The sequence below is a fragment of the Acomys russatus genome, chromosome 14 (genome assembly GCF_903995435.1).
Source record: "Acomys russatus chromosome 14, mAcoRus1.1, whole genome shotgun sequence".
Lineage (NCBI taxonomy): Eukaryota > Metazoa > Chordata > Mammalia > Rodentia > Muridae > Acomys > Acomys russatus.
Genome location: NC_067150.1, coordinates 36,221,520 through 36,247,864, shown reverse-complemented (window position 1 = coordinate 36,247,864; position 26,345 = coordinate 36,221,520). Strand labels below are relative to the sequence as shown.

The following is a 26,345-nucleotide window of genomic DNA, read 5'->3' as shown; positions in this document are numbered from 1 at the left end:
CAAGCATGTTGGGAGGGGCACAATGTAAAGCAACACTACCCACCTAACACATCTGCCAGCAATGTACAACGCACAATGACAGTTCCTGTCCGGCACAGAGAACGGCAAGCAGCTTCCTGCAGCATGGAAGTTAACAGCTCTCGGGGGTAGCCCATTCCTGCAGAAGTGTATGTATCAGGGCGGGCAGAGCTACTCACTCCCACACAGACAACTATGCGCCGAGGCCCGTGCTGGTTGAGGGAGGTGCAGACGCCCACTTTACACCACTCTGCTCTCCATACACTTATCATACTTCAAGGAAGAGGAATCTTTGTTCCCCTCTGCAGAACTTGGGAAGTTCCTCAAATTTTTAGAACAGGAGAACCAAATCACAGAGCTTCTCAAAGCCCTCAGGAACCACAGATTTCTACAGCTTCCCTGCTCTCTGCTAAGACCACCACATGAGCAGTGTGGCGCAAACAGTGCACCCTGGGCGTGTGGGCCCTTTTCCAACACAGGGCCCTGCAGAGGTCTGCTTCCTATAGTTAGAGGCCAAAGCAGTTTTTAGAATTTAGTGTTGCAGAAAACTGAGCCCCTCTCATCTTTAGCTGCTCCCATAATCACTCTAATCCCTTAATCCCAGCAACCTTCATCCAAAAAAAATAATATATATATGTATGTATATATATATATTTATATATATATATATATATGAACCCAGAAAAAAACCTATTTACAAAGTTTATACAAGTATACACATCCAATTTTCTACAGGACGCGCTTTGCCACGAAGGAAAGAGGGTCAGGCTCCGACAAGTCTTTGCATCAGTGCCTTACTGCTCATGGAGACGTGTGAGCCAGGTTAGTGTTCTGCTGTAGAGCACAGAGGCTTGTCATGTGGCTCCTGCAGTGAGAGGCTGCTCTTTCCTTTGGGAGCGACGATGGTGCGTCTACTCAGCCCAGAAGAAAATTTTACTTGGTACTGTTTTTTTAAATACATGTATTTACAGTGTGGATGGACTGCAGTTGTGAATCAACTCCTCCATATAAAGAAAAGGAAAATGGCGCTAACATCACTAGTCCACCTTCCGGCCCTGGGCACGAGTACTGGTAGAATAGGAAGAGAGACTTCAACTTGAAACCAAAGTGAAGAGGCAAAGGAAAAAAGAAAGAAAGAAAATAGAACATGACTTTGTTGGTTCCTTGGGCTGTGTGTAAAAGATGATATTCTTAATGGTCTTGTAGCATAAGGCACTTCGCACAAATAAGCAGTAAGCTCTTCAGGCTTAAAAAACGGATGGATAACCAGGGAGAAGTTGAAATGCAGTAGAGTCAGCTACTGGAGAACTGCAGACAGGCATGTGTGTTCACCGAGACTCTTCTCTTTTTAGGGTTTCTCCCCTTTTCTTTTTCTCCTTCCTTGTCCCCTTTCCCCAGAAAACATTTTTAAAAACCAGCAGTTAGTGCAACGAATATTCAGTCAGCACACAGTGCAAACAAGTGGAAAAAAAAAGGTCGATTTCTTCTTTTCAGTTTCTCTTCACCATTAAAAAAAAAAAAAAAAAAAAAAAAAAAGAAAAAAGAAAAAAGAAAAAGGTCTGAGCTCTTATATAACTCTTCATAGTTCCAAAATAAAGATGAAAAAACCCACAAAGAGAAGAGCACCCCCCCCCCAAATGATGTGTCACAGATCCAAGGAGCCTTCTGTAGTTTGTCAAAGCCTACAGAAAAAGTTTAGAAATTTAAAATTAACATCCATGGAAACAACATAAAATGAAGAGACATGTATTCACAACCCTTATCCCAAACTTTTCTCCAGAAACTACTAGTATCTACCAGGACAGGAAACCACATAAGAGAACTTTAGCTGGAGGTGGCGGCTCAGCATGTAAATGTGTGCGCTCAGGAGGCTGAGGCAAGAGAATCACTGTGAGTTTGTTTCCGTCAAGCTGGGGCTACAGACTGTCTCAGAAAAACCAACCAACGACTTTCCCCACACACCCCAGGACAGAATGAGATTGTCAAATTCTAACTGTAGACAGTGTTCACACAGCAACTAAGAGGCCAAGCTTGGTTGTATACATCTTTACTCCCAGCACTTGGGAAGTGGACCACAGAGACTAGAGACTAGTTTTCAAGGCCATCCTACAGTAGATGAGGAGTTTGAAGGCACTTTTTGCTACCTGAGCCTCTCTCAAAAATAGAACAAAATAAGCAACAACAGCAGCAACAGCAACAACAACAAAGTGAAAAAGTAATACAGAAAGGGCCTTTTGTTTGGGAGACAAGGCTGTATAGCCCAGAGTAACTTCAAAATTCCCAATTCTAAGTTCCCAGAGTGTTGACATTACAGCGTTAACACCATACAGGGCTGAGAAATTCTCTGAAACTACAGTAACAGTTACTGCATTGTGGCAGGCCTGGAGACTCAATGGTGGACAGTGCTCTGCCTTGGGCTAAATCCCTAATTTAAAGAATTTAATCCGATGTCAGGCATGGTGGCGCATGCCTTTAATCCTAGTACTCAGGAGGCAGAGGCAGGTGGATTGCTGTGAGTTCAAGGCCAGCATGGTCTACAAAGCGAGTCCAGGACAGGCCCTCTCCAAAAAACAAAAACAAAAAAAAAACAAAAAAAAACCCACAAAACAACAACAAAAAACAACAACAACAACAAAACCCTAAATTAAAAAAAAGTACTCTGTAACTTGAAAATAAACCACCACCTCCCAAACCCTACCAAAGTGTCAGAAGGGGCACTTTACTTTACACCCTCATTTTAGTTCAGAATTTCATACAGCATTATCTGTTTGTTTTGTTTTTTTGAGACAGGGTTTCTCTGTGTAGCCCTGGCTGTCCTGAAACTCACTTTGTAGACCAGGCTGGCCTTGAACGCTCAGCAATCCGCCTGCCTCTGCCTCCTGAGTGCTGGGATTAAAGGCGTGCGCCACCACGCCTGGCAATTTTACCTAACTTATTAGCACATCCATTTAAGAGAGAGAGAGAGAGACACACACACACACACACACACACGGGGGGGGGGGGGGGGGGGGCTAAAAAAGGGGGGCAGGAAATATTTTTAAACCAAGACTGCCAATGCCCAAAATCTGCATTAGGCGTGACACACATCACCACGCTGAGGATGCTATCTCAGGAATAGCGCTGGCTTGGTCTCTCTCTCTCTTTTATTATTATTTTTGGGTTTCTCTGTGTAGCCCTGGCTGTCCTGGACTCCCTTTGTACACCAGGCTGGCTTCATACTCACAGAGCTCCGCCTGCCTCTGCCTGGGATTAAGCATGTGTGCCACCATAACCAGGCACTGGCTTAGTCTCTAATGACATGGTTGCCTCACCCAAGAGATTCTAGGTTCTCATTCTTATTTATGACACTGGGTGCAACTATTGCTACCCCAACAGGTCAGAGGAAAAGAAGCCATTTCTTTCCTAAATCTGAAGGGTCCGCTCCCTTGAGGTACGTACGTGCTTGTTAAGGTTTCTCGTCTTCTACAGGCTCACTGTGGTACTCTGCCACATACAGGCTCTTGTCAATGTTGCTTGGGATAGGTTTAATTTCTGTCCCCAGCTGCTCCTCAATACTTTTCAGGTTGAAGCGATCATCATATGTGATCAAGTTGATGGCTAAGCCAAGATGACCAAAGCGACCTAAAGATAAATGTGCTTTATGAGTTTTAAATGTGTGAAAAAAGCTCAAGAAGCGGCAAATAAAATGGCTTAAAGCAACATGTTTGTACAAGTCTGTAATGTCGCAAAACACACAGCATTAACATTTTCATTTGGTGCTTCCTCCTCTTCTTTTTTTTTTTCTGAGGCAGGGTTTCTCTGTGTAGCCTTGGCTGTCCTGAAATTCACAGAGATCCACCTGCCTCGACCTCCCCTTGTACTGGTATTCCAGGTGTGCCACCACACCTAGCTTGGTGCCATTCTTAATGGCAGAAACAAACAACTTATAGTCTCTTTCCCTTGGCACATCACGTGTACTGAGCAGGCATGGGCTGTTCTCGGGTGCTGTTCCTTAGATAATACAGCATAGCAGCCACTTAAAAGTCCACTTGGTCTGTGCATGGTGCTGCAGTTAGGTTCCTGTGCGAGGCTTGCCCCAGCTACATGCTAATATCACATGCCTGTCTTTGTTGTTGTTGTTTTGTTTAGTTTTTCTTTTTCTTTTGATTTTTTGAGACAGGGTTTCTCTGTGTAGTCCTCTATAGACCAGGCTGGCCTTGAACTTAAAGAGACCTGCCAGGCCTCTGCTCCTGAGTGCTAGGATTAAAGGCATGTGCCACCACACCCAGCTCATATTTTACTTTCTTAAAAATCACAAAATGGATGCTCGTTTATAGGGCCAAAAGACGCACATTGAATAATATATCCACACACTATACTAGCAATAAAGTTTTCTTGTATTTCACTTTGAATATATAGTCATTATTTTAACCTTTTTTTGTGTGTGTGTGAGATATACTATACACTTTACCTTTTTTTTTTTTTTAAATAACAAGTTGCAGTTACAGGCAGTTTTTTTTTTTTTTTTAAGATTTGTTTGTTTATTATATATCCAGTGTTTTGCCTGCATGTAGACCCGCAGGCCAGAAGAGGGCATTAGATCTCATTATAGATGGTAGTGAGCCACCATGTGGTTGCTGGGAATTGAACTCAGGACCTTTGGAAGAGCAGCCAGCGCTCTTAACTTCTGAGCCATCTCTCCAGACCCCACAAGTAGTTTTATGCTATCTGATGTGGGTGCTGGGAATCAAACTTTAGAGGGTCTTTTAACAGGAAATCCATCTCTCCAGGCCTTCCATCCCCCAACTATAATCATGATCCCCCTGCCTCAGCCTCTTAAGCCCAGGGATTATGGGGTATGTGCCACCACATCCATCCTGTTTACTTTTTTCCCTCTCTGAGATTGGGTCTCAATTATGTAGTCCTAGCTGGTTTCAAAATCAGTTTGTAGTTAGGTGTGGTGACACACGCCTTTAATGCCAGCACTCGTGAGGCAGAGGCAGAGGCAGAGGCAGAGGCAGAGGCAGGTGGATCTCTGTGAGTTCGAGGTCAGCTTGGTCTACAAGGCAAGTCCAAGACAGCCAGGACTAGAATAGAAACCTTGTCTGGAGGGGGGTGGGGGTGGGGAGGGAGGAGGAATTAGTTTGTAAACCCAGTACAAAACAGCTAAATTGGTGTGATTTCACTGCTCTCATGGCTACTGCACTTTACTTCACAAAGGAGAAATTACTGATAATACTTCCCGTCACGTGCTGCCTGCGGGGCCCTTCCCTTTTCACTCACCTGACCTTCCAATACGATGAAGGTAGGTCTCGGCCAGCTTTGGGAAGTCAAAGTTTATCACCACATTCACAGCTTGTATGTCAATACCTCGGGTAAACAGATCTTTAAAAAAAAAATTTTTTTTTTTTAGTATTGAGAAGTAATTCACTGATTATGCTTTTAGAAGCCCTTCATCTACTTATCGTAAACGACTTACAATGCATCTGAAGTCAACATGAAAAGCCCCAAATTGACAACAGGGTCGTAACTAGGTCCCTTACCTCTCTCAGCTATCATTCCAAAGTCATTCATGACACTGATTTTTCTTTTTTTTGAGAGAGGGTCTCTGACGGCCCAGGCTAGTCTTGAACTCATGCTCCTCTCTCAGACTCTTAAAGGTTAGAATTATAAGCACATGCTAGCATACCTTGTTAAGAATTTTATGGACCTTTTTAAAAATTTTATTTATTTGTTTTACATGAGTACTCTATCTGCATGTATACCTGTGCAACAGAAGAGGGAATCAGATCACATAATAGATGGTTGTGAGCCACCGTGTGGTTGCCGGGAATTGAACGCGAGACCTCTGGAAGAGCAGACAGTGCTCTTAACTGCTGAGCCATCTCTCCAGCCCCATTATGAACCTTTTTGTTTGTTTTTTGAGACAGGGTTTCTCTGTGTAGTCTTGGCTGTCCTAGATTCACTTTGTAGACCAGGCTGGCCTCAAACTCACAGAGATCCGCCTGCCTCTGCCTCGTGAGTGCTGGGAGTAAAGATGTGCGCCACAGCACTGGGCAAGCTTAACTATAAAGAGAGGTCTCACTCTGTAGCTTTGGGTGGCCTTGAACTTGAAGCAACTTTCTTGCACCTTCCCCAGTGCTTGATCACAACACTTGGTACCAACTATTTATTTTTATTTTTGTAACTTTCTTTTCACTGTCCATTCATTTTAAGGCTGCTTCCGAACTGTTATAGCAAAGCCAAGTACTATTAATGAAGACTGCATGGTATGCAAGCTCTGCTTTAGTACCTATTTTCTAATTAAGCCATTCTTTGAAGAAGAAGCTGCATTTTATTTTGTTTGCTTTTTGGAGACGGGGTCTCAATCCATAGCACAGATTGAGGGTAGCTTCAAACAGCCTCCCTCAGTCACCCAAACAGGTAGGACTTTATACACAAACACTTTCATTAAGCAGCTTGACTGACTGCAGTGCATAAAACCCTAACCCTAGGATTGATCCCGGCATACATTAAGACTAGGCACACCCACAATCCCTTCATGCAGGAGAGGAAGCAGTCATACTGGGCTTCATGCTGAGCTTCACGCTACCCTGGTTTATGTGAGAAGAGCCTGACTCAATAAATAAATGAAAGCCAGGCGTGGTGGCGCACATCTTTAATCCCAGCACTCCAGAGGCAGAGGTAGGTGGATCACTATGAATTCAAGGCCAGCCTGGTCTACAAAGCAAGTCTGGGACGGCCAAGGCTACACAGAGACCCTGTGTTGAAAAAACAAAATAAAAACAAACAAACAAAATAAATAAAACCAGTTAATTAGTGTAATAATTCACGTCAGTAAATAAGCACTATAACTATGATCGATGTCTTCCTTTTTCTTTATTTTAGTGTTAGGGATTGTACCCACAGCTCCTGAGCCCCAACTTTTTACTTAAAATGGAAAAACAGAGAGGATGGGGGGAGTGCGTAATGGAAATGTAGCTTTTATTTTTTGTGAATACTGAATTTAGTTAACAACTTCAACATTCACCAATAAGCTATTTTGTGGGTTTCCCAAATGCAAGAAAAAAATATAACAGATACATTCATATACAGCCAAATATTTCAGCACAACTTAAAAAAAAAAGATTTATATATTATGTATACAATGTTGTGCCTGCATGTATACCTGCATGCCAGAAAAGGGCACCAGATCTCATTATAGGTGGTTGTGAGCTGCCATGTGGTTGCTGGGAATTGAACCCAGGACCTCTGAAGAGCAGCCAGTGCTCTTAATCTCTGAGCTATCTCTCCAGCCCTTCAAAACAATTTTAAAAAGTTAATCACTCAAAAATATGACTGCCTGCATAAAACCTGCAAAGACCCACCCCTACCCAAACACCTGGGCGTGGTAGTGCATGCCTATAATCCCAGCACTGGGAGGTGGATGGATCTCTGAGTTCTACAAAGAAAGTCCAGGACAGCCAAGCCAAAGCTACACAGAGAAACCATGTCTCCAAAAACCAAAACCAAGCAAACAACAACAACAAAAAACCCCAACCAAACAAAAAAACCCCCACAACTCCACCAAACCAAAAAGCTGGCAAACACCACACCAACTGACAGCAGCCAATAACTGCTGAGCAAGCTCTTCTTTCTTTCTTTTGAGACAGGGTTTCTCTGTGTAGCCTTGGCTGTCCTTGAACTCACAGCGATCTGCCAGCCTCTGCTTCCAGAGTGCTGGGATTAAAGGCATGTGCCACTACGCCTGGCTCCAGAGAACACTTTTCTTCAGAGCTGAGCCCCAATCTTAAGTGGCTGGCCCTAAACACACACATAGACACAGGCAAAACTAAAGAAAAGATTGTCAGCTGGGCAGTGGTGGCTCACACCTTTAATCCCAGTACTTGGGAGGCAGAGGCAGGTGGATGGCTGTGAGTTTGAGGCCAGCCTGGTCTACAAAGCGAATCCACGACAGCCAAGGCTACACAGAGAAACCCTGTCTTGAAAAATCAGAAAAAACAAGGGGGGGGGGGGATTGTCTACACATATGCACATCCACGTACAAAAAGCACACAGTAACTACAGAGGAAGAAGTCATGAATTAAGAGGGAAAAGTACAGGAGTAGAAGGAAGTGGGACAAGGAGGGATGGAAGTAAAATAAATACAATGCGTTTATGAATGAAATTCTCAAATTCAGAACCGGAGAAAAAAATACCCTGACGGTATGTGCATCTGCGTACTACTATGATTATAATATACAGAGTAAACATTCACTGAATATCAACAAAGTGTGTGAAAGAGCAACAATGGATGCTGACAATGTAGTGTGTATGGTGTCTTTGGTTTAGAGAAGAAAAACATCAGGGGGAAAAATGTGATTTGCCAGAGAGGGAGGGGCAGTAGGGAGAGGGAGAGGGGCAGAGGGGCAGGGGAGGGAGGGAGGGAGGAAGGAAGAAGTGGGGGAGAGAGATGAAGTGAAGATGGGGAATAAATACTTGGTGCCTATTCTAAAAACTTCAGGATTCTTGTTGGGCACGGTGGTATATACCTGTAACTCCAGCACTTAGGAGGTTAAGGCAGAAAGATTGCTGTGAGTTTGAGAACAACCTGGGCACTTCGTGAGATTGTTTAAAAAAAAAAAAAAAAAAGGAAACAAAAACAAACAAAAAAAAACCAACTATCAAAACAACGAAAAAAATAGTTAAGAAAACTAGAAGTATGCAAGCTATTTTTATAGTTACTTCCTGATTACTGGGTAGAAGTAACAAGTATTTTATTTATAGAGCAGTTCCACAAAAATCCTTACTCAAATATTCTAAAATAGTTATCTAAAGAGACTTCTCAATGAACCCAGGAGCAGTGGCGCACACCTGTAACCCCAGCATTCAAGGAGGGCAGACAGGAGGATCTCTGTGAGTTCAAGGCCAGCCTGGTCAACAAGGTGAGTCCAGGACAGCCAAGGCCTCAAGGAAAAACCTTGTTTCAAAAAGCCAAAACAAACAAACAAGTAAGTAAATAAATAAATCCACAAAGTTATAAATGAGCGTTTGCTGCTCTTTCCAGAAGGCATGAGTGCACATAATTGCAGTTCCAGGGGATCCAATTTCTTCTTCTGGCCTCTGTAGGCACCCATGCACATGTGGCAGCCATTCTCACAGACACAGACAAACAGACACAGACACAAATTAAAAGAAATCTTAAAAAAAAAAAAAGTGTGTGTGTTAGGTATGGTGATATACACCTTAAATCCCAGCACTTAGAAGCAAAGGCCAACTGATAAAAGTAGTGAGTTTAAGACCAGTCTGGTCAACATATCCAATTTCCAGGCTAGTAAGGGCTATGCAGTAATACCTTGTGTCAAACCAAAACTAATCAACCAACCAACCAACCAACCAAAAAACCAATTAACCAACCAATACTCTAAAATTTTATCTGAGTGATTACATAGGTACATGCATATGTAAGAATTCATGATAATAAAGATGAGTATATTTATCACTGTATCCAAACTCCAAGTCCTTCTACTCATTCAAATGATTAATCTCTTCATACTAACAGATTAAATTCCAAGTGCATAGCTGAGAAGACACTCAATTTATTAGGTTTTTTTTTTTTTTTTTGAGACAGAGTTTCTCTGTGTATTCTTGGCTATCCTGGACTCACTCTGTAGACCAGGCTGGCCTGGAACTCAAGAGATCCTCCTGTCTCTCTTCCCTGAATGCTGTGATTATAGGCATGTGCCACTTCGCCTGGCAAATCTAATTTTTGTTTGAATATGTGCCTCTCTCACCCTACCTAGGTTTATTTCTTTGCAGTAACAGAATAACCAAAAATTAGAAAATCTTAGCCTAGGGTAAAACAGACTTTAAAAATCATGTGTGATCACTGTGAGTTCGAGGCCAGCCTGGTCTACAAAGTGAGTCTAGGACAGCCACAACTATCACAGAGAAACCTTGTCTTGAAAAACCAAAAAAAAAAAAAATCGTGTGTGTGTGTGTGTGTGTGCGCGCGCGCGCGCTCACTCTTGTACTTTAGAACTGTTCAGAAAACACAAAAACGCAAAGCCTAGTCTACAGCCATGTGTGCAGCATAAGCATCAGCATGAGCCCAATGTCAGGAACTAATAAACAGCACCCACTTCACCTTCAGAAGCTCTCCAAGTGACAGCTATGCCACAGGCTCCACAATGTGACAGGAAGTAATCCAGACAATAAAGAAAATAGGAGGTCCAAGAAAAACAAACAAGCAAACAAACCCACTTACCAGTGCAAACAAGATTGCGGCATAAGCCATTTCGGAAATCATGAAAGACACGATTTCGATGTTCCTAGGGTATTGGGGGCGGGGGAGGAGAGAGAGAGAAACTGCTTGAGTAAAATTTGTAGACAACTCAAATTTTCCATCATGGTTTCTCTTGCCCAATCAGTTCTTCACACCCCAAACTTGCTTATACAAATATAAACCATCAGTTTGCAGACCACATACATACTAGTTTAGCTGCATTCTTGGTTTTAACTTGCCTGGTTTCAGTGATCCATAGTAAACTTTGGTTTGAAAACTTTAATGGAAAATTTTGGAAATGATCCCTAAATTTTAAATGACACACTTCTGAGGAATGATTTAATTTTGTACCACTCTAATATGTGAATCATTATTGTGTCCAGTGCATCTACAGTGTACAGACATTACCCTTGTCATTTAACGCTCTGGGCTATCAGATAAACTGTCACAGTTATCAGTGTCCAGTAACTGTTCTGTAGCAGTCAAAAAGCTGCATCATTCACAATGTCTATGTGATACACTCATTTTATCACTCACAATGTCTAGGTGACACACTCATTTTATCACTCACAATGTCTATGTGACACACTCATTTTATCACTCACAATGTCTATGTGATACACTCATTTTATCACTCACAATGTCTATGTGACACACTCATTTTATCACTCACAATGTCTATGTGATACACTCATTTTATCACTCACAATGTCTATGTGACACACTCATTTTATCGTGTAAGCATTTTTATCATTTTTTTGACACAACAAGGACAGGCATAATAAGATACACTCACATCACATTCATGTAACACTTATGACAATATATTGTTATATTTATTCTATTATCATAGCATGTATACATATATAATCTGGCACTGTCTATGATCTATCTCATGCGTCCATGGGGGATCTTGGAACTTTTTAAATTTTTATTTATTTATTTTTGGTTTTCCGAGACAGGGTTTCTCTGTGTAGCCTTGGCTGTCCTGGACTCGCTTTATAGACCAGGCTGGCCTCGAACTCACAGCGATCTGCCTGCCTCTGCCTCCCAAGTGCTGGGATTAAAGGCGTGCGCCACCACTGCCCGGCAAGGGATCTGGGAACTTTTAAGTAAGGAGGAGTTACATTAAAATCCAGAGCAGTGTTTTCTATGAAAACATTTGTATTGGTATTTGTATTGGTATTGTATTTGTATTGGTAAAGGAATAATCACTAGCTTCCGGGAGCAGACAGAATCCTTGAAATGTACTAATTTGACGGAGGAACAAAATCTTAAGTTGTGTTTGCTTTTAACAAACTAAATGGCTACCTGGAGCTATCTAATAAGTTTACTGCATTAAAAGAACAAATCCAGGGGCTGGAGAGATGGCTCAGTGGTTAATTCCAAAGGTCCTGAGTTCAATTCCCAGCAACCACATGGTGGTTCACAACCATCTATATTGTGGTCTAATGCAGGTATACATGCAGACAGAACACTATATACATAAAAATAAATAAATAAATCTTAAAAACAAAACAAAACAAAACAAAAACCAAGAAATTACCCGAGAAAGAATGACTCTATCTTCTGTGCCCCCCCGCCAAGGATTTCATGCAGCTCATGTCGATTTCAAACTTAGTAGAGAATGACTTCCAACTATGAATTTCCTCTAAGTGCTAGGATTTCAGGCATAGACCTAGAGATCTGACATTTCTATAGTGTCCTTTTCTTTTTGTGGCCTGTCTCGTTGAGTGCTGGGATTATAGGCATGTGTCACCACACCCAGCAGAACTTTTTATTAAATCTATTCAAGTTTTCCAATTACACTCACCTGCCTCATTTTAGCATGGATATAGAAGCAAGAGTAACCCAGCTGAGAAATCTTCTTGGCCAGTAATTCTACTCTCTGAGAAGAGTTGCAGAAAATGATCGACTGGTTTATCTGAAGCTGAGCACAAAAGAGAAGTGTAAAAAAGACAAAACATTTGTTTTGCTAATCTTGAAAATATTTAGCCAGAATCTTAGGAACAGCTGCTGATGAGAATTGGTTTTATTGCAGCAGAGTTGCTCCATAAGGGCCACCTCACTGCCAGAGAAACAAAACACAGACTCAATATTCACAGCAGACATTGTAGGAAATGCTACTGTTAACACTGAATCAGCAAACATGAACCACTGCTTTGGGGATGGAGAAATGGTGCAGCAATTAAAGGCAGCACTGTTCGTGCTGAGGACCCAAGTTCAGCTCTCAGCTACACACTGGGCGCACAACTACTTATAACTAGTTCTACTTCCAGAGGCTTTGACATCCTTTTCTGGACTGTACTCATGAGTACATAACCCCATATAGACTGAAACATCATACATATGCATAATTAAAATAAATAAAACAAGTAAATACATAAAAAGCATTGTTTCTAGGGAAAATAAAAGTTAAGTACTTGTGAGTCTCTGACCACATTTTGTAAATAGTTAAGCATGTAATTTTATGTTTCTTTTTCTTTTCTTTTTTGGTTTTTTGAAACAGGGTTTCTCTGTGTAGCCTTGGCTATCCTGGACTTCCTTTGTAGACCAGGCTGGCCTCGAACTCACAGCAATCAGCCTGCCTCTGCCTTCTGAGTGCTGGGATTAAAGGTGTGCGCCACCACCGCCCAGCTGTTTTCTTTTCTTTAAGCATGCCTTACTAACACATCAATAGTCCCAAACCAATGTAACCCATGCCTGCAAAAAGCTTGTCCAATAGATTTGCCCTGTACTGTACAGTACATCAGTCTTCTTGAGCTTTAGAGTACAGGTCAGCATTTCACCAACAGTGTAGGGGCCATTTTGGAATCAAACCATGAACAGAACCAAAATTTGAAAAACAATGACTCAAAGACTGTATGTTTATTTATAGCATGAGAGCTAAAACAAGAAGGAAGAATGTCCTCTTCTTGGACCTTAGCTGGGATCAGGTTTTGTTTTTGGCCACACCACACATGTCTACAAAATGACACCTTTAGTACTGATTTTGGGGGTCACAAATAAATTTTAGCAATTACATGTATTCACAAAGAATCTAAATAATCAGGATAAGAGCCGGGTGTGGTGGCGCACATCTTTAATCCCAGCACTCAGAAGGCAGAGGCAGGCTGATTGATGTGAGTTCAAGGCCAGCCTGGTCTACAAAGCGAGTCCAGGACAGCCAAGGCTATACAGAGAAACCCTGTCTCGAAAAACAAAAACAAACAAACAAACAAACAAACAAAAAAAATCAGGATAAACCAAATTGTTTAACAATAAAAATAAATCACCTGTGTCAATCAGTTTCAACCTTAAGTCAACCAAAGCCGCTTTTAACAGAACAGTAGCACTTTGTTTTACAGTAAAGTAGTGGAGAAAATGATGTAATTGTCCAATTTACTATGAATTTGTAGAGGATAGGACTCAGCAGGAAAAGCCCACTACTTACCCTGGAGAAAAGTGTATTGAGGCAGTGTACTTTTTGGCGCTCAGTTACATATGCGTAGTACTGGGTTACTCCCTTCAGAGTTAGCTCCTCCATCAGGTTTATCTCATAGGGTTTCTGCAGATGGGAATTCTGGAGGTAGAAGGAGAGAGGAGAGGAGTCTTAAGTAAAAGGCTGGGTTTCGCTCTTAAATTAAAAATGCAGAAGCAAGTAGATTTCTGTGAGTTCAAGGCCAGCCTGGTCTATAAAGTGACTCTAGAACAGCCAAGGCTACACAGACAAACCCGGTCTCTAAAAAAAAAAAAAAAAAAAAAAAAAGTACGCATTTCTTTCTCATCTTTTTCCCTGAGGGTGGGGAGTGCTGAAGAATTAAACATAAGCTCCAGGCATGCTTGACAAGACCTCTGCCCCTGAGCCCCATTTCTTGTCCTGAGTTTATACATCTGTTTTTTCATCTCTTGTTCTAAAGGGATGCTTCTCTTTTTAAAACACATATTCATAAAATAAGTGATATTAAAATGGTAGACCTCAGACTCAAAATGCTAACTATGTCAGAGATGAGTGTGGTTGTGCATGCCTGTGTCCCAGTTCTCAGAGGCTGAGATGAAAAGATCACCATGACTACACAGAGTTTCCAAGGGCAACCACGTTTTGTGCATTGGATACCACTATAACAACTTCCCTAGTACCTATGGGATATGTGACTTTGTCACAAAGAGCTGAATCAATAAAATTATAACTCTTTGGAAACAGGGCCTCACGGCTGGGTGGTGGTATACACCTTTAATCACAGCATTCAGGAGCCAGAAGCAGGTAGATTTCTGAGTTAGGCTAGCCTGGTTTACAGACTTGAGTTCCAAGACAGCCATGGATACACACAGAAACTCAGTGCGTGGAGTGGGGTGGGGTGTAGGGGTGTGTGTGTGTGTGTGTGTGTCTCTAAACTCATCAGATAAACCAGCCTCAGAACTCATACAGATCCGATCCAGTTTACTTAAAAAAAAAAAAAAAAAAAAAAAAAAAAAAAAAAAGTGTAAGTCAGATGTGGTGGCACATATTTTTAATCCCAGCACTTGGGAGGCAGAGTCAGAAGACCTCTGTGAGTTTGAAGCCAACCTGCTGACCAGGGCTACATAGTGAAACCCTGTCTCAAAAACAAAACAAAAACCTCAGTTATAAACCCACACACAGGGACTGGAGAGATGGCTCAGTGGTTAAGAACACTGCCTGCTCTTCCAAAGGATCTGGGTTCAATTCCCAGCAACCACATAGCAGCTCACGACTATCTGTAACTCTAAGATCTGACACCCTCACACCAATGCACATAAATTAAAAAAATTAAATAAAATATTAATAAATCCACAAACAATCTTTACTGATGACATAAAAACATACCAAAAAAACCACAAAGTAGCACAAAGCATATACTCTGATAGTAAGCCCTAACTCATAGGTACCATGGTCACACTGATTCCAAGTAGACTTACTACTCACCATAAACTTTTGTACACTGAGCGGGAAAGTAGCGGAATACAGTAAAATCTGCCTGTTTTTAGGTAGTGTGAGAATAATATCCTCCATTATCTGCACAAAATCCTGTGACAACAACTTATCTGCCTGTAATACAAAGAAAAGGCACATTTAAAAGGAGTAAGACATTAAAAGTTTTGGTTAGCATATAAACAAAGAGCAAAGCACAACCTACACAGGCTGTTCCCAGCTATGACCATAAGTTTCTTTAATACAGTGTCCAAGGTTATCAAGACAGAAGGGAGAAGGAGCCAAGTATGGCAGCTTATGCCTGTTAAGTCCTGCACCCAAATGGTAGAGTGGGACTGAGAGCTGAGGTCAGTCTGAGCTGCGTGGTGAGCTGTTGCAACACAGACTCCAGACTGTAACCCTTACCTAAGGAAACATCAGACTCAGAGTCCTTCTCTCACCAGGTTTAAATGATTTCCGTTAAAGAAGTAATACAGTAGCCGGGCGTGGTGGCGCATGCCTTTAATCCCAGCACTCGGGAGGCAGAAGCAGGCGGATCGCTGTGAGTTCGAGGCCAGCCTGGTCTACAAAGTGAGTCCAGGATGGAAACCCTGTCTCGAAAAACCAAAAAAAAAAAAAAAAAAAAAAAAAAAAAAAAAAAAAAAGAAGAAGAAGAAGTAATACAGCATATAGGTTCTGAGCTGGGAGTGGTTTGCATACACCTTGCTTTCAGGATATAGACAGGATGGTAAATTCAAGGGCAGGCTAGGCTATATAGCAAAACTCCATTACAAAACCAAGCCAAGTTAGGTTCTGAATTCAAACCAATTGGGGTAAAGAGTTTTATTCATTAGCTGTGCTGGGTACCACTTAGGCATGCTAGTTTCCTCAACTAAAAACGCAGGCTGGAGAGATAACTCAAGAGGTTAAGAGCACTGGCTGCTTTTCCAGAGGTCCTGAGTTCAATTCCCAGCAACTACATGGTGGCTCACAACCATCTATAATGAGATCTGGTGCCTTCTTCTGGTGCACACACAGGCAAAACACTGTTTATATATGATAAATAAATTAAAAAAACAAAAAACAAAAAACCAAACCAAACCACAGGCTACCTGTACCCCATAACAACTTTCTAAGATACCTAGGCCTCATCAGACTAAAAATTACATAAAAACATATTATGTATTCAATGTTGAATATTTGGTGCTATTCCTCATTTGTCAAAAGTCAGTGAACTGGGGCTAGAGAGATGTCCCAGTGGTTAAGAGGGCCGCCTGCTCTTAGAAAGGGCCTGAGTTCAATTCCCAGCAACCACATGGTGGCTCACACCCACTTATAATGTAATCTGATGCCCTCTTCTGGTGTGCAGGTGTATATGCAGACAGAACACTGCATACATAATAAATAAATGAATCTTAAAAAGAAAAAGTCAGTGAGCTAGTAATCTAAAACAAAACAAACCCGGAGCCGGGTGGTGGTGGCACATGCCTTTAATCCCAGCACTTGGGGAGGCAGAGGCAGGCAGGTCTCTGGGTTCTAGGCTAGCCTGGTCTACTCAGAGAGAGTTCCGGGACAGCCAAGGCTACACAGAGAAACTCTGACTCAAAAAAACAACAAAACAATACAGACCGTAACTTTATACCAAAACACTAACACAGACAGGCTAAATGCATAAAGCACCGAGACACAGCTAAGGTTTTTTGGTCGCTTATCTTATTTATTTCTTTACTTATTTTTAAGACAGGTCTCACTATGTGGCTCTGACTCGCCTGAAACTTGCTATGTAGATCAGCTGACCTACCTTCCAGGTAAAACACCTGGCCTCAGTTAAGTTCTTAGAAGAAGAGATTCTTATTAGGTTATAATTTCACACCGAGCAAATGGAAAGGGAAGATTAGGAGATATCCGTAACATGCTTTTAAAATGTATCATTGAATAAATTTAGACTGAACTTGGCTTGGTTACTTGCTAACATAAGTACCTGGAAAGGTCAAATAAAAACAGCTTTTGCTTTATTCACTGAAAATTGTAAGCGAAGCCCACAGAGTACTGCACAATCCTCTAAATGAAGAAGGATTACCTCATCCAATACTATCATCTGGACATGATCAACCTTTGCTACTCCTTTCTTGATAAGATCCAGGATTCTGCCAGGGGTAGCGATCACCACATGCACTACAAAAATTTACAGGAAAAGGAGATTCAGAAAATATACACATATATACATTCTTGTTAAATTTTTTCTAGGACAGGGGAAAAACCGTAATTTTATAATATGTATTCAGTATCATAAACACTGTTTATGGGCCTTTAATCCCAGCACTGAGGAGGAAGAGGCAGGTGGATTGCTGTGAGTTCGAGGCCACTCTGGTCTATAAAGCGAGTCCAGGACAGTCAAGGCTACACAGAGAAAACCCTGCTTCAAAAACCCCCAAAACCAACAAAAAAAAAAAAAAAAAAAAAAAAGAAGAAAATTAGAACAATTAATATAGATCTGGTACTTTTTAAGCCATATTAAATAATACTAAAAACTAATTATTCCCAGTATTTTGGAGGCAGAGGCAGGCAGAACTCTGTGAATTTGAGGTTTGACAGCCTGGTCTACATAGAAAGAAGCTGGCCTTAAGAAATCAAAAAACACTGGGCGTCTGTAATCCCAGCACTCAGGAGGCAGAGACAGGCAGGTTGCTGTGAGTTCAAGGCCAACCTGGTTTCCACATCGAGTCCAGGACAGCCAAGGCTAAACGGAGAAACTCTGTCGGGGGTGGGTGGGGTGGGGTGTGGGTGGGAAGAAAGAAAAAACTAAAGTACTAATAAGGCTGACTATCCTTTTAGTTATCTTTTTTTTTTCCTCTTGAAAAGAAAGAAATGGTTGTTTTCACTATTCATGTTCTGGCCAGGGCTTCTCCCCCTTGGTTCCTTGTTTTGTTAGGACAGAGCATCCTATGTTCCAGGCTGGCCTCAAACTCACTGTGTAGGTAAGGATGGTCTTGAACATTTGATCCTCTAGCTTTCACTACCCCAGTGCTGGAACTACAGGCGTGTGCCAACTGAATCCAGGTTATTTGTTGATGGAACAGCCAGGGCTTTGTGTATCTAAGCAATTTACTAAGCCACAATTAATTACTAAAAATGTTTTAGTTACTTCCTAAAAGCAAACACTTGGGGGCTGAAGAGATGGCTCAGTGGTTATAAGCTCTTACTGCTCTTACAGAGAATTCAAGTTCAGTTCCCAGCACTTACACTGTGTGGCACACAACTACCTTTACTCTAGCCCCAGGGAATCCAATGACCTCTCCATGGACACCTGCACACACCACCTGCATTTCCACATAATTAAACATAAGTCTCAAAACTACATAAAAAGGAGACACTTGTAGCTACAATTAGTCAGAGCTCTGCTCCCGTGATCATTTCCTACCTGTGTCATCCAGCCTCATTATGTCATCCCGTAAGTTGGTTCCTCCTGTGGTTGCCATCACTTTGGCCCCTCCCATGTGTTTGCTGACCTGGATGCAAATTTGACTGACCTGTAGAGCAAGTTCTCTAGTGGGAACAATCACCATTGCTAGAAAATATCAAAGAACAGAGTAAGGAGAAGGAAAGACCGACCAACCAACTTTTAGAAGTTTAAGAAGCTATGAAAACAGCCTGAGGCATTAACACAGACATAATATATCTAAGAGTCTGAAGTGGCATTTGTTTGACAGAAGAGATTCACTAATCTAAACACTTAAGTAGTAAATGCCTCCTGTTCAGGTTCTATTTACATCATATGAAAGTAAGGAGAGATAATTATAAATTCAAAGTTGGAAAATTTAAGAAAAGCTTTAGAGGTGAAGTCTCAATCATATGAACTAATTTCAGACACAACTACAGAAATTTGCTTCTAAACTCTCAAAATCCCCTAAGCTCAAGCCTTTACAACAGAAGCATTTACTGTATCCGACAAGAGCTCTGCTCACACAATTCAGCTGCACAAGCCATAAGCAGGAACTCACTTCACCTCTCTCAGCAGTTCACTTTTCCTAACTACAGGGCAGTAAAGCCTGAACTGCTTATCTCACATGAATCTCCACAACTGTGTATCAACTACAGATCAGTACTCTGAATATGGAAGATCCTCTTTAAAAGTTGGGAATAGACAATTAAGCCAAATACTGTAAAAAGGCAGTAAAGACAGTAACAAATCTAGATTGCATAAATCCTGACCAAAGGTAAATAAACCCTTCTACAAAGCCCCAAGTATAAATCGACAGTCTAACCCCACCTCACCCACTCAACCCAGCTGACCTTGAATATTGTCCTTCTTCAGGTCCAGCCGTTCAAGTAAGGGAATGAGGTAGGCACCGCTTTTGCCTGTTCCGTTTTTTGCTCTAGCTAAGATATCCCTACCAGATAAAGCAATGGGAATGCTCTCCTCCTAAAAGATAAAGCAATGCAAAAATTACTTGTGAATAAAAAACTTACCTGTGAATAAAAGCAGTACGTGACTACAGTCTTCTCTGAACTACACTTCAGAATACCCGCCTTGGTACTGCTCAGAAGTATATTTTGTTTGTACTTTGTATGAACGGCAAAGACTCAAGTGGATTAAGAGGACCAGTGAGCATTAATGTCATTATGAACCAAGTTTGCCAAAACTGTTCATAGAGAAAGGTTCTGAGTTGAATCGCAGTGTAACGTAAGGTAAGTGATCAGGTCTTTTATCCCAGAAGCAGTAGGGCAGATCAAAGTTCAAGACCTGCCTGGTTTTGGCAGCAGGGCTACTTAAGAGAAAGACCCTGTCTCAAAAAACAAAAGTACATGTGAATATGTGTATACAAAAAAAATTAACAGAGGAAAAAATTCTCAAAAGGCTGTAAACAGTCCTCAAGGAAAGATCATTTCCGTTAGAAATGAAAATAGCCACATAGTAGCTCATGTCTGCAAGCCCAGCAGGCAGGAACAGGAGTTCAACACTAGGCTGACTTACATAAGAGCTTGTCTAAAATACAAACAGAAAAAGGAAATGGCAGCAACCATCCCAAGAAAAGATTATAGCATATGCCATCTTCAGACCAGTAAAGCCAATCAGATACCACAGGAAAAATTTGTACGCTGGGTGTAAGTTGCTGATCCAGTGTATATGCTAGTCATTTACAAGGCCTTTGGTTCAATGCCCAGTACAAACATAAAAACAAACAAAAAAGTACGAAAACTGTAGATCAGAAAGCTGCTTCTTACATAAAATAGAAATAAGCTTAAGACATTTACTCTGGGACCAAGTTGGTACTTTACGTTTTATTACATCAACCTCCAAAGTCAACACAACTTCTCTGCACACATAATAAATAATACTGTCAAAAAAAAAAAAAAAAAAAGGCGCTTTCCTCCGACCTCTCACATTCACAGTAATAAATGAAAAAGTAAGCTATCATTTAGCACAGTGTATCATGCCACTGTAAAAAGGCAGAATTCCCACTCATACTTGTTGATAAAAGCTAAGAAATAAAGCCGGGCGTGGTGGCGCACGCCTTTAATCCCAGCACTCGGGAGGCAGAGGCAGGCGGATCGCTGTGAGTTCGAGGCCAGCCTGGTCTACAAAGCGAGTCCATGATGGCCAAGGCTACACAGAGAAACCCTGTCTTGAAAAACCAAAAAAAAAAAAAAAAAAAAAAAAAAAGCTAAGAAATAGAATACAGTCTCAAGCAGGGGGTGGGGACCATGGCATGGTGACAAACACCTTTACCTTTAATCCAAGCATCAAGGCAGAAGCAGGAAGATCTCTGAGGTCAAGACCAGAGAGCATCTGGTTGGGGTGTGAGGCTTCTCTTCACTTGGCACTGAAATTGGTGCCAGGTATACTTATCACTGAGCTCTCCTAAGAGGCCCCTCCCTGACTCTCTTTGAGACAGCTGTGTTACTATGTACCCTAGGCTAGCCTAAAATCATGAGACCCAGGCTATTGAGTTTACCAGTGCACACACCTCCTCATCCCACTATCAGAAACATTTTCGAGCAAACTCTAAAAGCTTTAAAAAAAAAAAAAAAAAAGATAGTTCAAGACTAATCCTAGTACTCAGGAGGCAGATTGGAGGACTGCTGTGAGCTTGAGGTCAGCCTGGGCTATTAAGTCACTATCACAAAACAAAATGCTAAAAAATGAGAGCCTGGCATGGTAACACATGCCTTTAATCCCAGCACTCGGGAGGCAGAAGTAGGCAGATTGCTGTGAGTTTGAGACCAGCCTGGTCTACAAAGTGACTCCAGGACAGCCATGGCTACATAGAGAAAACCCTGTCTCAAACAAACAAACAAACAAACAAAAACTCAAAAGCTGAAAAATGCTATTAAGTAGCAAGTGAACTTGTCTTAAGAAAGAAAAGGGAGCTGGAGAGCTGGCTCAGCGGTTAAGAGCACTGGCTGTCCTTCCAGAGGGCCCAGGTACAATTCTCAGCAACCACACGGTAACTCACAACTGTCTCTAACTCTAGTTCCAGTAGATCCGGCATCCTCATAGAGACAAAACATCAATGCACATAAAATAAATACATCTTAAAAAGAAACTCTGTCTCGAAAAACCAAATCGTTTAAAAAAGAAGATATTAATTTCCAAGCTACTGTAGGAAACAAATTTATTTATTATGACAATAGTAAAGAAATAAATACTAGACTTGAAGACAGAACTTAATTCTTTTAGTCTTATTTTAACTCATGACTACTTAGAATAACTCACTAAAGGATTCAGAATACTGTAATTACAGAGAACAAGCTACTCATTTTTGTTAGACTAGTTGACAAAGCAATTTGCTTTTTAAAAAAAGGGGGGGGGGGTTCGAGACAGGGTTTCTCTGTATAACAGCCCTGGTTGTGCTAGACTCACTTTATAGACCAGGCTGGCCTTGAACTCACAGAGATCCACTTGCCTCCCAAATGCTGGGATTAAAGGAGTACACCACCATCCCAGCTAGGCAATTTGATTTCTTGGCACAGTGCAGAATTCTGCTGCCAACAGCAACAGGTTTCCATGTTCCCCTCACACACTGCTCTTTCTTTGCCAACAGATAGCTGAGGGTATGAAGATTAGTTTAGTAACAGTATTTAACTGACTAATATGAGCAAGCAGGAGGACCTGAATTTGAATCCCCAAAAGCCACATAAAAGCTAAGCCAGGCATGGTAGTCCATATTTTTAACCCCAGAACTCTATGGTGAGATAGGAGGCGGAGACACAGAATCTTGAGGGTCCAGCTAGCCTGGCATACACAGCAGGACTGCCGCCCAAAACTGTCTTCTGATCTTTACATGTCACTCACACAGACCCCTCACAATCAGAACCTCAAAGTTAGTACAGCACCAGTCAGAGAAAGGCAGATTCCCAGGCCCTCCCAAGGAGTATACTCTACTTTGAGAATGAAGCCACAGTGAAGACACAGGGCTTGAAATGAATAGCCATTACAGGTGGCTACATCCAGAGAGATGTACAGCTCAATCTGTTTTGTATCTAATTCCAAGTTGTAAAACTTCTTTTGAGAACAATTTCAAATGCCTCATTCTCCAATAATCTTTTTTTTTCCCCCTAGACAGCGTTTCTCTGTGTTATCTTAGCCGTCCTAGACTCACTTTGTAGACCAGGCTGGCCTTGAATTCCCAGTGATCCGCCTGTCTTGAGTGTTGGGATTAAAGGCGTGCATCCACCACACCCGGCCTTCATTCTCCAATAATCTTACAGGCAAATACAACTATATTCCAGCTCTCATAAGCTGTTCAGGGGCGAGGGAAATAGCTCATTTGGTACTGCAGTTGCCTCACCAGCACCAGAACCTGAATTTGATTCCCAGAATCCATGTCAAAAAAGCCAGGCAAGACAGCAGGGACATGTAAGCTCAACCCTAGGAAGGCAAAGACAAACAGACCCCTGGCGCTCACTAACTAACCAGTCTAGGCTACTTAGTGCCTCTAACACCACAGAGAGAACTGCTGTCTCAAACATCATCAAGAAGCGGGTGACCGCTGAGTAACACCTGAGGCTGTCCTCAGGCCTGAACATACAAAGCACAGCTGAGAACTGACACCTGTAATCCCAGTACTTAGCAGGCAGAGCCAGGAAGACTAATACAACTTCAAGGACAGCCTGGGCTATAGTTCCAGGCCAGCATGGACTACAGCTACAGAGTAAAGCCCAAACACAAGCACACACAATAGCAACAACAACAAAACAGTTGACACTGAAAATCAAAACAAAACACACAAAATTCAAAACCAGACAGCTTAAACATCTAATCAGGAAGGCTTTCGTATTTGGGGGAAATTACCCATTAAATAGCTCAGTGGTTTAGAGTACCTGCTGCTCTTGCAGGGAACCCAGGTTTGGTTCTCAGAATCCACATACATCTCTAACTCCAGATCTGACACTCTTCTGATCTCTTACAGGCCTGTACACTGTATAGCTAAAGCACTCACACACATAGAATAAATCAATCTAAAAAAGTATGTCCTTTTAAACTATAATCTCAGGGTTGGAGAGATGGCTCCGTGGTAAGGAGCTCCTCTAAAAGAACCAGGCTTAATTCCCAGCACACGCATTGAAGCTGACAACTATCTGGCTCTAACTCCAGTTCCAGGGGTCCAGAGTCTTCTGGCCTCAACCAGGCACACACACAGAGTACACTTGTATACATGTAGGCAAAACACAGAACACAAAATAAACAAATCACCCTCTAGTCTTAAATATTGAAAAAGATGACCATACATTTTAAGGGAAAACAAGAAAATGGGTAATAGCCAGGCACAGTGGGTTACACCTTTAATCCCAGCAGGAAGCAAGCAGATCTCTGAGTTTGGGGCTAGCCTGATCTACAGAGTGAATCCCAGTACAGCCTGGGCTACACAGAGAAATCCTGTCTTGAAAAGCCAAGAAAAGAAAAGAACATGGGTAAGGAGAGAAGGTCGGTAGTAAGAGGCAGGTACGACAGTCCATGCCTACAACTCTAGCATTGGGCAGTTAAGGCAGGAAGGTCTTGAGTTTGGAGTCACTTAGCTACACAATAAGACTCTGTACACGCCATCTTACTGATTGCTGCTTTTTAAGACAGGGTTTCATATATGCCAGCTGGCCTTAAACTCTTTGTAGCAAAGGGTGACCTTAAACTTGTAATCCTTCTACAGAAGAGCATTGGAATTACAGGTCTGTAAAGTCTTGTCCAGTAGTGCTGGGAATCAAAATCAGGGCTTTGTGCATGCCGGGGGAGCACTCTACCAGCCGAGTTACATCTCCAGCTGCTTCCATTTATTGTTTTATTCTGTTTAAAAATGGGTCCCTGTAGCCGGGCGTGGTGGCGCACGCCTTTAATCCCAGCACTCAGGAGGCAGAGGCAGGAGGATCGCTGTGAGTTCGAGGCCAGCCTGGTCTGGCCTACAAAGTGAGTCCAGGATGACCAAGGCTACACAGAGAAACCCTGTCTCGAAAAACCAAAAAAAAAAAAAAAAAAAAAAGGGTCCCTGTGATTAGGCTCAAGTCATGTTTTCTCAGCAAAAATACTGCCAAAATTGTTACAGGTTTCTCTGGTGTTGAATTTGAAGGTACATAGAGGCTGATTGGTGATGTCATTAATTTGGATTATACTGTCCAAGTGTTGTCTGATTTTTCTCACTTCATAATGTATGAGGTCTACTACTTTTTGCCCCTCCCTTAAAACTAATAAACATTCTAGAGAATATTTAAAGACCAAGCAAATAGCTTCTCTTCATCAAAGTTTCTTGATTATTATTTTTAAGGCGTTTGTTTGTTTGTTTTATTTTTGTGAGACAGGGTTTCTCTGTCCTGGAGCTCTCTGTAGACCAGGCTAGCCTCGAACTCACGAGATCCTCCAGCTTCCCAAGTGCTGGGATTAAAGGTGTGCCACCCTGATTATGATGGTCATTTCCTAATCACCACTCTAAGTCTTCCTTGATCTCACTGGTCTGGGTTGTAGTGTTTCTTACAGTGTTTCAGCTCAATCAATCCTTCCATATTTGGCCCCTATAAAGAAAAACCTGCCCGACTATTTGGGGTTTGCTACCCAAGCACTCTACCACTGAGTTCTACCACCAGCCTTTTGCCTCCCTGCTTCATGTATGTATACAAGTTACAAAGTAACAACAAAAATAATTTTATGGTATGGGGGTTGTTGATGCTAAGTGCAATGACCTGAGTCTGATCCCTAGAACCTACACAATAGAAAGAGACCTGACTCCTCTGACCTCTACAAACCCACAAATGTTAAAAAACAAAATCCAGAGACTGAACAGATGGCTCAGCAGTCAAAACCCTAGCTGCTTTTCCAGAGAGCCCAGACTAGATTGCTAGAATCCACATGGCAGTTCACAACCACTTATAACTGCAGTTCTAAGAGATCCAACATCCTTGTCTGGTCTCCTCAGGCACTGTACACGTGGTACATAAACATAAATGTAGGCAAAACACCCATACACATAAAAATATAAAATTAAATAAATTAAAAACATCAACCAAGCTGGGCAGGGTGGCACAGACAGGCAGATCTCTGTGAGTTCATGGCCAGCCTTGTCTACAAAGTGAGTCCAGGACAGTCAAGGCTACACAGAGAAACCCTGTCTTGAAAAACAAAAACAATGACAAAAAAACCCCAACCAATCTCAAAACTAAAACTAAAACTAAAACAAAACATAAAACCACACAGAATCCCTATTCTAAGGAAATGTACATCAAGAGACTCCTAAGTAAAGGGACAGGACTCTGTAACTTACTTAACCTTTAAAAGTTCAAGAAAAAAGCTGGGAGTGGTGATGTTCGCAATATAATCCTAGATTGGGGAGGCCGAGGCAAGAAACAAGAGCCCCAAGGCCAGTTTCAGCTACACTTCAGATTCATGGCTAGTACGGTTTAGATTAAACCCTATCTCAAAAAAAACAAAAACAAAAACAAAAACAAAAACCTTTTTAAAAAGTTCAGAAAAATAATGTACATGCTCACAAATACAAAGACATGTTACACTATTCCCACAGGGGAAAAGAAAAAAAAAGTAGGGGCTAAAGAGATGGTTCAGCAGTTATGTGTACTGTTTATGCTTTCAGGAGACAGTCAATTCCCAGGACCACACAGTGGCTCACGACCATCTTTAACTCCAGTTCCAAGGACTCTGAGGCCCTCTTGTTCTTGCAGGTACCAACCACA

General features: G+C 41.7%; 1 protein-coding gene across 5 annotated transcripts in view; it reads right to left on the bottom strand.

Annotated features, from left to right (window-relative positions):
* Positions 1-1,546: 1,546 nt before the first annotated feature.
* The window catches only part of Ddx6 (DEAD-box helicase 6), a 35,500-nt gene continuing 10,701 nt past the window's right edge, over positions 1,547-26,345 (bottom strand). For all 5 annotated transcript variants that reach the window (XM_051156302.1, XM_051156298.1, XM_051156301.1 and 2 more), the window contains exons 5-14: positions 19,464-19,593; positions 18,592-18,738; positions 17,251-17,345; positions 15,186-15,308; positions 13,695-13,823; positions 12,075-12,191; positions 10,244-10,307; positions 5,281-5,382; positions 3,457-3,639; positions 1,547-1,700 (exon numbers count right to left, since the gene is read on the bottom strand). In XM_051156302.1, the coding sequence (XP_051012259.1) occupies positions 3,464-3,639; positions 5,281-5,382; positions 10,244-10,307; positions 12,075-12,191; positions 13,695-13,823; positions 15,186-15,308; positions 17,251-17,345; positions 18,592-18,738; positions 19,464-19,593 (1,083 nt within the window). In that variant the 3' untranslated portion in view covers positions 1,547-1,700; positions 3,457-3,463. The remainder of the gene's footprint in view (positions 1,701-3,456; positions 3,640-5,280; positions 5,383-10,243; positions 10,308-12,074; positions 12,192-13,694; positions 13,824-15,185; positions 15,309-17,250; positions 17,346-18,591; positions 18,739-19,463; positions 19,594-26,345) is intronic.